Source organism: Chaetodon trifascialis, chromosome 10 (assembly GCF_039877785.1).
Source record: "Chaetodon trifascialis isolate fChaTrf1 chromosome 10, fChaTrf1.hap1, whole genome shotgun sequence".
In the NCBI taxonomy this organism is placed as follows: Eukaryota; Metazoa; Chordata; class Actinopteri; order Chaetodontiformes; family Chaetodontidae; genus Chaetodon; species Chaetodon trifascialis.
This window is the reverse complement of record NC_092065.1, coordinates 28,066,460-28,080,855: the sequence shown is the minus strand read 5'-3', so window position 1 is coordinate 28,080,855 and position 14,396 is coordinate 28,066,460. Positions and strand designations below refer to the sequence as shown.

The window sequence follows — 14,396 nt, the reverse complement described above, 5'->3', positions numbered from 1 at the left end:
AACAAAAATCTAACGGTAAATGATGTGGTCATGAGCCACGCACTGAAATAAATGGAACAGTCTGACTTCAGTAATACAGATCTTAATGCAGAAGCTTATTTGTGGCATCATATGGATTCATGGTATCTTTAACATTAGATATTCATGTGCTTTCTACTTAAAAGGGAAACAAGCCTGCACACTCATTCATGCACAATCATCAGTGATACAATGACATTTTTTATGTTAGAGTATCTTCAACAGTGATTTATCTCCAGACGTGTTTATTTATTTTGATGAGCAGATGGAAAATTCACACATGGATGTATATTTAGATGCAGAAAATGTAAAAGATGCATCTTCTTACTGTGATTTTTTCTAAATGGCTTTAAGAATCTGCAGAAAATTTTTCTAGTTCTTTAGAAAAAACCATGAAATGAAAAATGCATAAAAAGTCCCGCCTGCATACTATGTACTACTATGTACTATAAAGAAATTCTGTGATTGAAGTCCAAAAATAGTGGAAATAAAAAAAGTGAGAAAAAAAACAAAACAGTTAATCAGAACCCGTAGAGTACATATTACTGATAGTATTAGATACTATGAAATTTTCTAACACTACTGTACGTAATGCTAAATCTGCTGTTCTTCTCAGCATGACTGACAGCAGAGATGGTCAGAGGGGCAGAATTTTTGCCACCATGATTAAGAAATGGACCACAGTATGGGTAGAGTTTCTCAGTGAAGCAGCAGCCAGTGAAGGAGTAGAGAAGAGCTGCAGCATCAACGTCATAAAAGGAGACCAGACCCTCCTCATAGTCCACAAACACCCCCACCCTCTCAGGCTGAGACTTCAGAGAGAGACGGACTGGAGGGTTAGCAGCAGCTTCATACTCATTTTCATTTCTCAGACGAATCATCCAGTAACCATTCTGAGGATTCGCTGTGATTTTTCCCTTCCTGTTGATCGACTCTCTGGCGACTCCTACATCCCAGTCAGTCTTCCCTTTGACCTGAACCTCGAAGTAAAACCTTCCTGAAGAGAAACTCTGCTTTGCTAAGACACAAGCACAAGGATTGAATCTCTCTGGATTGTCTGGGAGATTCTTCTGTACATCACTCGCATACACTCGTTTCCCATCATCAGACAGGACGAGCTGAGGATGCGCTGTATCAGGATCAAGTGTCATATCTGCTGCATACTGCTGGACCCTCTTCAGCTCGGCTTCAAACAGCTTCTTCATCTGTTCACTGAGCGTCTCCTTCAGCTCATTCAAAGCTCTCCTCACAGTCCCCTCATACGAAGGTGGACGGACGCTGACTTCTGTCCAGCCTTTGGTGGGTGGAGCAGCGTTCATGGAGGGGAAGCTTTGGAGGAGGAGGAGGTGGTCTTCAGACTGTGAGAGCTGCTCCACCTCAGTGCTCCTCTTCGTCAGCTCAGAGATTTCCTGCTCCAGCTCTTTGATGAAGCCTTCAGCCTGTTTCTCCGTCTTCCTCTGCTTCTCTGTGATCGTCTCCATGAACTCGGTCTGGCTTCTCTCAACAGAGAGAAAACACTAGGAAAAGACAAAAGGACAGATCCCAACAATGATCTTCATTCCAAAGACAGCAGGAACTGCAGAAACAGTGAAGCCGAGAGGAAAAAGCTGGAAATTCAAAGCTACTGTGTGTTAACGACTGGCTGTAAAACGTCAATGTTACATCTTTTTTTTTTTGGCAATTATTGAATAGAACCAGATCATGGGTATTGGACAGTACAAACAGCATCGAAAGTTGGCTAATTAGCTAAACCTAGTAACACCAGAAAAACTAGTCCTGCTATGTTACACCGCTTTGTGAAAGATTTAGGTATTTCTTTCATTATGTATGAGGCTCAACAAATCAGTTACTCAGATGCTAAATCAGTAAAACTGATGTAACTTTCAGCTACATGAAACAGGTTGGGAAAAATTGTTCAATTAGCTTCAGCTAAAGCGGCTGCATGAAGGTTAGCTTCATGAGTTTAGTCACTGTAGTTTGGTTTTTAGTTTTTAATCAAATGACACAATTCTATGGTTAGAATATCGCTCACATGGTAATGATGTTATTATTAGATGTAAAATAATCATAATAATATTAAAAGACTAAAGTTTGACCAACTATTCATTTCATCTGTGTAGGACTTTGCAGAGATTCAGCTGTTCTGTTGAGGAAAAACCTGAAGGAGTCTGTTGGATTCTGCTGACTTGTCTTGACTGCTGCTTTTCTTCTGTCACTCAGACAAACTTTCACTTTCATTTGATGAAATGTGACATTGAAGCTTTTCTTCTGTCAGTGTTGCTCCTCCTCTCAGTGTAACTTGGAACAGAAGTATTCAGGCCTTTTACTTCAGCAATATCCTTAATACCACACTGTAAAATACTCTGTTGCACGTAAAAGTCTTGCATTGAAAATGTTAAATAAGTATGCTAGTATAATCACAAAAATGTATTGTGCAATTTGGAAAGTGAGAAATGCTGTCACACCTTCACAATGCTTGTTTTGTTAAAAACCAATAGTACACTATTCCCTCCTTTGTGTACCTAAACCGATGTTTTTCTCTATTTTTGCCAGATTGTAATCATTCCAGGCAGCTTACTGCCCGGGTCAACTCTCGGCGAGTCCCCAGTGTCCCCATTCTGGAGGTCATGGCTGGCTTTCAAGACAGTCCCACCAGAAAGAAGCAGGATTCCCAACGAGGTCGTGTCTCACCACTGCCCAGCTTTGCTGACATCTGCTCCTGGTTCCACATCAGTGGTCCAACCAACGCTCATGCCAGAATTGGTGCTGTCTTCGGAGCCGGACCTGCAGCAATCCACTGACCAGAAGCTGCAGCAGTCTCCTGATCTTGTGACCTGCAGCAGTCCTCGCTAGTTGGGTTTCATCAACTTCCTGTTCCACTGGCCTCACCACGTCCCCTGGCAGCTTCCAGTCTTGCTGACCTGTCACCAGCCTCCAGTCTCACTGTCCTCTCGCTGGTCGTCCAGTCAAGTTCCTGCTTAGGGTTCCTTCCTCTGGCTTTTGGCCCTGAGTCACAACGCCGGTCCCCAGAGGCTTTCGCCTTCATTGTCCTCCAGTCTGATCTCGAGAGGGAATCCACCTTCGACAGCCTCCTGCCCATCCTGATGAGAGATTTCGCCTTCACTAGCCTCCTGTCTGTCTTCCAGAGGGGTACAGCCCTCACTGGTCTCCTGCCAATCCTTCTAAGGGAGTCCGCTTTTGCTGCCCCCCTGTTCATCTTGGAGAGGGGTTCAGAATTCACTGGTCTCCTGCCAGACCTCCAAAGGGGTACTGTCTTTGTCACCAGCTTCCAGCCTGACCTCTAGAGGGGTTCCACCTTTGCCACTGGCCACCAGAGGGGTTCCATCTTCACTGCTGGCCTCCTGCCAGGCCTCCGGAGGGGTTTTGCCTTTGTTCCAGTCCCCTTGCTGCCTGCGTTAGGTTCCCATCATCCTTGACCACTTGTCCCAAAGTCCCTTCTCCAGACCTGCCTCCACCCACCTAGCTTGACTTGGACCTTTTGGACTTTTTGAAGGGATGTCTGGAAGCTGTCCCTTGAAGGGGGGTAATGTCATGATTTGGTTTGATTGGTTTTGTAGTTCCTGTTTTATGTTGAAGGCGTATCGCATGCGTCGTGTTTTTACTTTAGTGTTGACCCTCACCAGCCTCGCCCTCCTGTAAATCTTTGTTTGCCACATCAGTTAAATACATTTATTGAACTGCACCAGCTCTGCCTTTTGTTTGGTCTACATTTGGGATCCATCCCATGTTCCTTCTTGACACATAATAGCTGTATGTTTCTTTCAATAGTCTGCAACAGTCCCAACAGTCCAACGTTCAGCTCATTGTTTTATCTGTGATTTCAGTTTCCTGTGGCTTTCAAACTGTCCAAACATCTTTTATTCATGTAACAGATTCCTCACTGATCACATTACAGGGGAAAAATAAAGAAATCTGAGATGGAAAACTTTCTTTGTGATTTTTGAAGTTTCAGATGTAAACCCTAACCCTTCTTTCAAAGCCCTGTTATGTTACATTACAAGTGCATTTTTGGGAAAAAAACCAAAACAAAAAACCTCCTCAATTAGAGAAGCCATGTCTTTAAAACTCTGCACGACTCAAAAATCCACATTTATATTTCCATGCATGATCTAGAAAGTTAAAGTTGATGGGTGCATTCATGTCATCTGTTTCAGTATCAGACTGGCGATTTAGTTATTTATGAAGAGCACAAATCACATCAGGCTGTGGTTTGCTAAGACCTCCACCAGAGGGCGGCCTCAGCTCTCACTTATTCTTTACAAACACTGGTTTAGTGTTTGAATCAGCTTCACAAACCAAACATTACAAAAGCTTCACACATTATTAACTGGCCTTGAACTTGCACCTTGGGCAGCATCTGGACAGCTGCACAGCTCTGTGGGCCAAAAACACTCAAGCATGTACTTTAAAGAGGCTAATCAATATTTTATAATAACAGATTATGAAATAGCAGGGTCGCTCGCAGTGATGAACTTGAAGAGAATGATCAGCATCTGCTTGGTGGTACAACCAGGACCAGCTGCCTCAGATTCAACCCTCTTCGGATAACCATGACCTGAATGAGCAAAATGTGGTTTTATACTCAGATCAGGTTGCTTACATTTTAGCATTTCTGACAGTCCATATTGTAGCCTACAGTCACTATTTTTACTTGAGAAAGACAGTTTGAACTGCAGTTCGACTTTCCTCTGACCTGTGTTCAGCTGTGCTGTTCATTTTCATAAAGCTTTAATAACTTTCTCCTGCCTTGACTCTGCTCTCTGGTTCAGCTGTCTGCAGGCAACAAATCCCTGCTGAACTCCAGCTGCTGCTTCAAACACAGTTATTGACTCAAACATCACAGAACCAGTTTCTTTTCGTTTCAGTTTCCTCAATATCTCGACATATTACAACTTTATTTTCAGAATATTTTGACTTTTTTCTTAACATTACAACTTTTTACCTCAAAATATTTCAACCTTATTCTAAAAATTTTCCTCACAAAATTTTTCAACTTGATTCCAGATTGCATGAATTTGATTTTCGGCGTCCATATCTGATTAAATTGTAGTCGAGCAGTCGGGCTTCGAAACGACCCTTCAGGAACCTGTGGGTGATGACTGATGGCAGATTCTTCTTCTCTTTATTTAATTCATTTAATTTTGTCTTTTTCTTTCTTGAAGAAGGTTCTTTGTTTTAGTCTTTCTGTGGGATTTGTTGACAATGAAATGCAATATGTAGAATGTTTATGTACCTAGCATAGCCTTGTCCTTTAACAGCCATTATGACATTATTGCTTTCGCAGTTTTGACTGCGACAGTGCGTGAAAGCCATTTGACCTTTTCTTTTTCATGTTTGTTCCTGGTTTACTTCAGCAGGATCCCAGAAGAGCGTTTTGATAATAAGCTTGTTTGGGCCCCTTTGAGACCTGCTGACAGTCAAATTCAATTAAAACATGATGCCAACATCCCAGCAAACACTCCCTACTACTCTCAGGGAAACTCTGGCTTTCAAAGTCAATTGTGTCCGATGTGAAGAGCCGGCCTTCATGTCCCCGTCTGGAGCCTTTTCACGTGCTAAAATAAGAGTTTCCCCCTCTTTCCTCGAGTCGACATGAGCAAAGTGAGCGCCGTGAAAGCCCGGAGAGAGCTTCCATTTGACGAGTGGCAGCCTCAGGTCTTGTGTCTGTGTGACACTATGGGCCACTACAAAAGCCTGTCCTTTCTCCGGCTGCAGAATAACAGCGAGAGAAAAGAAAAGAGGTGGTGCATGATGAGGAGGGGGATTTTAGAGAAAAAAAAGGGGCTCTGGCTTTTGAAACCGGCCCGGCGCAGATGTACAGGGCAGGAGGATTAGGCTGCGGGTGTTGGTGACGTTCACCCGGCTCCACTCTCCCTCCATCGTGGCCTTTTGTGGCTCTGAGCAGCCTTGGGATGGTAAGCTGCCGGCCGGCGTGCCAATGGAGTTCAATATGCGCCCGACAATGGTGGAGCAACCCCCGCTCCCCTAAACCCCCTACCAACCTCTAACTCACCCCTCCTCACCCTCTGTAACACCACACACTGAGGATGTGATAGAGGAGCTAATGTCACCTCATCTGACCAGCGACAGAGTGTCTGAGTGTGTGTTGATGCATCCATAACATTGTGAGAACAATCTGACTGCACATCTACAGTGTGGGGACCCTACTTCCATCAGGGTCAAGGACCCGGTCCCCAAAACGTAACTTTTCACGTTAAGGGGAGCTCCACTAATTTTACACATTTAGCTGTTTACAGGTGTTTGGGAGGACCGTGTGGAAAAGTTGTTTGAAGTCTTTAGTGTCTCCAGAGGGAGCAATGCAAACTGTGATAGATTGCCTCACATGATGTCACTTGAGGCAGCACTGGTTGGGGCTGAAGACTGTGAGTCTGTAAATGAAAAGAGATGAGCTTACAAGACCTCTGATGCTGCTCCTCATCCCTGCTACAGGCCAGATCTTAGGCTACATTAGGCGCTGTTAGCATAACACACCACACTGCCAACAGTCAACTTGCATTGTGGGTAATGTTGAAGCCAGGTTATGGCAAAGAGGAACAATATATTTAAAAAAAAAAAAAAAAAGACGATATCTTTGGTTTTGCTGTATTAGTTTTTAATGTTTTTCAAACCGTCCATCATAACAAATATAACAAACATGATTACCACTTTTCATTTCCTGTACACTAAAGATGTGTTGACATCACCGATCATTGATCTGTCTCTTGGTCTGTCAGTCAGCGTTTGTTCGGCACGCTATGACCAGTGAAGGTGGTACCCCTCTGCAATGTTAGCATGCTAACACGCTAAGCTAAGGTGGTGAACAACATTGTACTTGCTATATATCAACATGTTAGCATTGTCATTGCGAACATGTTAGTATGTTGTTAGCACTTGACTGAAAATCACCATTGTCCCTAAGTGCAGCCTCACAGAGCTGCTAGCATGGCTGGAAACTGTCAGTCTTGTTTCTTTTTAATTTGGATTTGTGTAATTTTGATGCAGGAATATATCACTTCCTGATCCTCACACATCATCCTAATACATCAGCCAGTGCTGAGAGAGAAGAGAGGGAGAGGAGAGGGACAAGCACATATTCTCAGAGTGCATTGTGGAGAGGAATGCCATTGAATTTGGGTGTTTTTTCATGCGCCAGCCTCTTTTGTGTGCAGGCTAAGGAAGTCCATTGTGCGGGCAGACACCCTGAGAAAGGAGGCGAGCTTGGAGCCGTTGTCTGCCGGTGCTTCTGCAGCGCTCGAGCCCTAAAAAGACCTGAATGAAGCTCTGCCATCGGAAGCAGCCGGCCCGAACCGAGAGACAATGCCGCTGGGCAACTTTGAAGACCAGCAACAATTAAAAATGCAGCTTCACTATATTAATTATGCATTCATGCTTTTGTCTTGTTTTTTCATGGGAGGGGAGGATGGGGGAGCTGTGAGGTTTAAGACTCAACAGGTCTGAGGCAGAGAGAGAGATTACAGTGAAAAAACAACTCATGCAAATGATTGTGCGAATGCTGCTGTTGGAAATTCATTGAGGGAGAAATGTGTGTGTGGTTGGATGTGTTTCAGGGGATTACCGACACTCGAGCAATGACAAAAAACACATCCTGGTATTTACCTAATAAAACCAAACTTTGTGTCTTCAGTAAGACGACAATAAAACAGCGCTGAATAAAAAAAGCAGATCTAGAGAGGTTGGCGAAAACCCTCGGATTCATCTCGCAGAGCATGTTGCTAGGAAACTCGGAGTTACAGCTCGGAGTTGCACTTTGCAGAGTCTTTTTCTTTAAGGCCTTTCTCCTCTGTCCTCCCTCGATTGCCGGCAGGACACACATAAAGCAGCTTTCTGAAGGCATTGAGGTGAATTTCTGCTGGCTGGCGGCTCTGTCAGGTGGCTCTGTTGTGCTCGGAGTCGCCAGCAAATGGCTCCTTTTGGACCAGTGGGAAGGTTTATTCAGAAAAAGCCAACACTGCTTTGAAAAATAGCTCTGTTTGGGAGGCATTCATGCCTTGTTTACAACCGAATCTGTCACACTGAGGACAGAAGAATGTGGAATCACACACCCCCTGCTGGCCGAGAGACAAACTGCATATGCGTCAAATTTCAGGTTATTGATGATGTTTGTAAAGTACCTACAGGCACATTTTGGTTCCATCATTTGTAAAGTAATCCATAATGCAGTCCTGAAAACAGTGATGGACGAGATGGAGGCGACTCCTTTGAGTCCATTATCAGCTTTAAATGGATAATAAGAATATTATTATTATTATTATTATTTTTATATATTCAGTTTATTTTTGATGGAAATGTGACAGAAATGTCCCCAAAACAACTAGAAATCTGTGTCCATTTTAGTCCGGTTTGCTTCGTCAATGAGGGCCAATAGCTCAAGTACAAGCTCAAGAACGGTTCGATACCGGCTCTCCCTGACCGGACTGCAAACACGGAGGCAGTAAATTTTGCTGTCTTGTGTAGTTTAACTGTATGTATCTGTTTTGTAGGCTAGCTTGTTGAACTCGGCGTTAGCATGTTGCTTGGCTAATGTGGCTACTCCTAGAGTGCGGCTTGATGATGGACTAATGTTGTCATATTGAGGGACAGACAAAAGAAACCGTGTGAATGTTAAACCTCATTTGAAACAACGAAATAATGAGAGGAGTAGGTTGGATGTGGTGACTGAAAACAAAATGGTCAAAACGTAGGAATTTGTGTGCCTAACAGCGTTGTGTAATGTTGATTAGCATGCAGCGGTTAGCTTGCTCAGACCAGACAAAGACAGTTACAAAGCTGTAACTTCAGTGGCTGATGTTAAACGTGCGGTGATGAAGGTTTATTGTGGTGATTTTCACAGCTAAAAACTGTTCAGGCCTGTGGGAACTGACCAATCAGGGCGGGGCCTTAAAGAGACAGGAGCTAAAACAGAGAGTATTTCAGAGGGTGAATAGAGGTCCTGCAGCAGTGCTCAGGATGAGAAACATAATGTGTTTTCTGAACATTAAAGTTTGATCCAGGTAACCTTCATCGTGACGTTACAGCTCTGTCAGTTCAAGCCAATGATGTGAAGAACATGACAGGAAACAGAGGAGAAGGTCAGCAATGAAACGGGTTTCTGTGTCACACAGAAAACCACCAGGGATCAATTCCAATTAGCTTTAGGAGGTTTGTGGATGCAGCAAACAAATGTTTGACCAGCAGAAGTGGAGCAGATTGATGATGATGACTATCGGACAAACGTCTCTGTTATTAAATCCTCTGTACGTGAACGTCCTTTTACTTTTTAAATGATCTAATGAGCAAAGGACTGGTTTTAATGGCTGACCATGTTTAATGCTGATGTCCACAGCAAACAGCTTTGCAATGAAGTATTTATATTATATTTAATGTGGAGCAGAGCACTTTGATTGGTCCATTTTTATTTTATTGATTAAAGTACTTCTATCCGCAGCATGAGGTCTTTAAAGTCACACTGATCATACTCCAAATACACATCACATACTACAGTACTGTAGTCCAGTCAGTTTTATTTCTAATGATACACCAACTTATCCGTCTCAGCCAAAAAAACCCCTTTTTATGATATTTAAAATTAACTTTTTTCCATTTTTTGCATTTAGTTAACTTTATTTAAAATGAAACGTTCTTTGTGTTTGTCAGTTCCATTGAGAAATCTCAAAATCTACACATTTTATATATTTTAGTATTATGAAATATGAGATTAGTCAAGAGGTATCTCATTTATTCAAGAGATTTACACTATGTTGCCAGTTTATTAGGTACACATGGCTAAAGATAACAGTCCTGTAAAAAAAAAAAAAAAATCCTCCTTTCATAATGGTATAATGTTTGTTTATATCAATAAAGGTAGATTAAACAGTACAATGCAGCACAATTCAAAGGCACCACAAGCTGCACCCACTGAAGTGACCATGCAGCTGAATCAACACACCTCTAACCTGGCTAATGTTACAGCCGTCCTGAAGGCAGAATTCCCTGCAGTATGTATTTATACTGCTTTCCTTTAGCTAGTTGTACCTAATAAACTGGCTCCAGATCTTTTAAAAGTGCAAATGTCTGTTTTATGTCCCACTTTTGACAAACAGTAAAGTTCCTGATTTGACCTTCAAATGCAGCTTGTTTCTGAACACTCGCTCGTGGTTTTATGAATGTGTTACCTTGCTCCAGGTAAACGTCAGGCGGCGGCCGCACAACTGATTTATGCTTTCTGTAAACCGATGAAACGACTTCAAGCTGCTGCAGTTTCTCTTCCCGGAGCACAAACAGATTCGACGCAGGCTTCCCGACGGTGTGTTGTGGGTTGCAGCCGGGGTCAGAGGTCACGTGTGTTGGCAGCATGTAGCTCACCATGTGTTTCAAATACGGGCAGGAGCGCATGAATGAGCGGCTGAATGCAAAGCTCATTAGTGCTGCAGGAGGCTGCGTGAGGAGAGTCAGAGATCGTATGGTTGAAGTGAAGGCAGAAGTGCCTCAACACATTCCTGCCTCTTTATTAAGGTGATCTGTGACCCGTCTGTCCCAGAATAGAAAGTTTTTCCATTGTGTGCGAGCGCGAGTGTGTGCTGGTCGAGGCTAATACAGTGCGTATCGGACCTCTCCTCTCCTAAAAAGGAACTTGTTGGCAGTTGAGAGACCACTTAGTGCTCTTATACTCTCGTCAGTGTGCAGATAAAAGCGAATCAGACCTGCTGTTTTCTGAAGCCTCCTCCACTGGAGAGGCTGGAGAGGAGCGTTTTGTTTCACTGCTGGTATGCAGAGAGCGGCCTGGACGCACAAAGACGCCGGTAATAACAGTTAATCTTCGCAAAGGTTCAATGGCTGCCAACCAACCAACCAACCAGCCGGCTGCGATTCAGAGCTGGCACCACAATAGCGAGGAAACATCAAAGTCGGAGGGAGTGCGGAGCGGCCGGTTCCCATCACCTAAATCAACAAGGCCTGAGCAGAGAGTAAACATGCAGAGTTAACAGAAGGAGTCACATCAGACGGATGGGACGGACTGCTAAACGTCCACCTTAACTCAACACCCGGCCACTGTGAGCGCAAAGAGTTTCATTTCAGAAAGCTCACGTCTTCTCAATATTCTGTCACTGATCCATTTGTGCTTCAGCGTTTGAGTCACTAATTCATTTTCAGGTCTGAGTGAGACACAAGCAAACACTGGTGTCCATTTGTCCAACAGATTCATTTCCTGGAAGCTCTCCACATCATTAAAGCATCAGTCTGATATTATTCTAGATTTTTATTATTGTCACCAAACCCATGAAAAGACCAAAACCAGCTCTGCATTAGTCCGTCTCTGAAGACTTCCCGACCCTCTCAGCGGCCCTCAGACCGAGTCCACTGGTTCCTACTGCAGACACAAAGGTTTAAAAACGACTCACTAAACATTTATTAAGTTTCAAATACAAGTTTGTTATTTCAGCAAATACAGTTAGAACGTAAAAAGGCTCTGAGTCAGCTGGTGATGAACTGAACTGTTCACTACCTGTGACCTGTGACCTATTACCTGTGACCTTTTACCTGTGACCTGTGACCTGTTACCTGTTACTTGTTACCTGTGACCTGTGACCTGTTACCTGTGACCTGTGACCTGTGACCTGTTACCTGTGACCTGTGACCTGTTACCTGTTACCTGTTACCTGTGACCCATGACCCATGACCTGTGACCCATGACCTGTCACCTGTTACCTGTTACCTGTCACCTGTTACCTGTTACCTGTTACCTGGACGGTCTGAGCTGCCTGACGTTCGACGTGATCGTCGCTCTGAGTGCGCTCAGTCGTGATCGATGGATCGGAGCGACACTCTGTGACGTGACAGAACCACCACGTGGGTCCGATGTGGATCCCCAGAGGCCCGTGAACCAGCTCCAGGAGCCGACCTCTGACCTCTCTGTTAGGGGGGGTTATACAGTGAGTGTGGTAGGTGGGGGTGTCCGGGGGTAGGAGGGGGGTTTAATGACACCCGGTCTGTTCTGTGTGACATGACCTCATTACCTCAATCCATGTATCGATGGGGGGGGGGGGGGGGGGGGGATTATCCCGAGCCTGGCAGCATATTCATCTCCTCTGCTGCTGTTAAAGAGTCGCTTCACTCAAATGACCAAATAATTTACAGATATTTCTGTGGAAAAAAGCTCCAATCAGAGCTGCCGATGGTGAGAAAGAAGTTATTTTCTTTTTACAGCTATTTTTTTTAATTCTTTGCTTGATTTTCTTGTTTTTCCTTTAATTTTCTTGTTTTTTCACATTTTTATTTTCATTCCGTTTTCTTATTTCATTGTCATTCATATTTGTCTTGACTTGTTTCTGTTATTATTTTCTTCTTTTTTCTTTTCATTTTCTCGTTTTCGTCTCATTTTTTATTGTTATTCTTTTCTCTTGTCCCATTTTCTGTACTTTTGTTGTGAATATTTGGACGGATGTTGTGAGCTATGACAGAATCAAATAAATGCAAATCAAATCAAAATATTGTATAAAAATATATTTAGCTAAATAGAAAACATATTTTCAAGTATATTTTACAACATAAGTTCATGCAAGGAAGAAACTGAGATCATGTGATTGAGGAGCACAGGAAGCTCAGGACGAATAACAACCAAACATGCATCTGTTTACTTTAAAGGACATTTCTGATATGCAGCTCTCACTTTTAGCTGTTTGTGTGAACGTGTTGACCTGCATTGACTTGCAGAACTGAAGCCGAGCGTCTCTAAAGATAAAGCTTAAAAACACGTCAACAATAAAAAGTGCATGTTCTTATCTGATGTCCTGAAAAACGTCTTCCCTCGGGGGATTTGTTGTTGTCGTTTGTTATTGTTCATCTCAATGACTGCTGCTTTTTCCCACGAAACATCATCCAAGGGTGGAACCCGCCTGAAAGGATGTTCGCTGCAGCTTTTTCTGTGAGCGTGAAAGGAAACTGATCATCACCTCCACGCTGTTTCCTCCATTAGAGTTGAAACAAAGATGGAGGAGAACGAGAAAACAGGTCATCTGTGAAAGAAGTCCAAGTTCTGTCCTTCATTTTAATTAATGATGTTGGTCAGAAACACATCAGTCAGGTTGGAAATTATTTAGATTATCTAAACTAGTTTCTTTGGAGGTCAAACTCACCTGACGTGCTGCTAATAATCCCTCACTGAACAGGTAAATCGGTCAAAGCTGACACAGGAAGTGCGTCAGTGAGCTGTGGGGGCCTGATCAGCAGTGGACGGCCATGATGTTTCTGCCTGAACCAGTTTATTCAAAGACATTTCCTCATTTAGTTTAATGAGACGACAGGAAACAAACAAGACTGAACGTCGACTCCATAATTGAATACCTGCATGAACGTCTCATTAAAACAGAACACAGGAGGTGTCTCTGTCTCTGTCTCTGTCTCTGTCTCTGTCTCTGTCCTGAGTTTACACAAGATGTAAACTGCAATAAAAAGCCGTACTCACATACTCCTGCACTTTAACTGCACACCAGGTCTGTGGAGAGGAGAACATGAATAAGATAACAATTAAAAAGTCAGTCAACAGAGTTATAAGATAAGATAAGATAAGATAAGATAAGATAAGATAAGATAAGAAAAGAATAGATAAAACTTTATTGATCTCACACTGTTGACGTTAAGAGCAATAACAGCAAGAATAAGAAGGAGATGTAGAGAAGGAACAAATAAAAAGAGCTATAATCAATCATATACATGTTCTTTATATACAAAAAGAGCATTAAAATATTGCCTGTAATATTTAAACTGCACATAATGAGACTTGGACAATGAAATAGTGTTTTGGACATTTGCACAGTAGAAAAAAGAACATATGAGCGCAGTAAATACGATCTGTATATCAAAGATATTTGATGTAACGTGTGTGAGTAAATGTTAAAGCTAACAGTCTTCTCACATGCAGCAGCTGCCTCATCCAACATCTCTGGAAAAGTTATCTAGGAAATGGTGAAACCTCTGAATGTCGTTCCTGCTCCTCAGAGGATGAACCCTTCACATGTCAATATTCTGCCATGACCAAAGTTCGTCATGTGACCCTAAACAGCGGCGGTTTGGTGCGTCAGGATGGCGTTGGAGGGCGAAGGACTCATCAAAAACGTCGTCACCACATTCACTTCCTGTGTCGATCGATTGATCGATCAGTTTCTGTTTCCCTCTGCTCTCCCTGCAGGATCAATAATCTGTTCTGTCTCCTCAGAGCAGCTTGTTTCTGGTCGTGTGGCGTCGTGAGAAACAGCTCAAAGACTGAATCGAGTCTGTCTCACTCTCCGACCTGTTGGAGATCACTTCAGGTCGATCGCTCCCAGCCTGAGCGCAGTTTGGAGGAAAGTCACGGAAAACTG

General features: G+C 43.1%; 1 protein-coding gene across 1 annotated transcript; it reads right to left on the bottom strand.

The window, feature by feature from the left end:
* Positions 1-572: 572 nt before the first annotated feature.
* On the bottom strand, positions 573-1,510 carry LOC139338056 (zinc-binding protein A33-like). Its single transcript, XM_070972956.1, has one exon. It carries the CDS (start codon positions 1,497-1,499, stop codon positions 573-575), a length of 927 nt encoding a protein of 308 aa, XP_070829057.1. The 5' UTR covers positions 1,500-1,510.
* Positions 1,511-14,396: the final 12,886 nt, after the last annotated feature.

What these genes read in the sequence shown, in the direction of transcription:
- LOC139338056 (XM_070972956.1), bottom strand. Translation starts at nt 1,499, where the DNA reads ATGGAGACGATCACAGAGAAGCAGAGGAAGACGGAGAAACAGGCTGAA.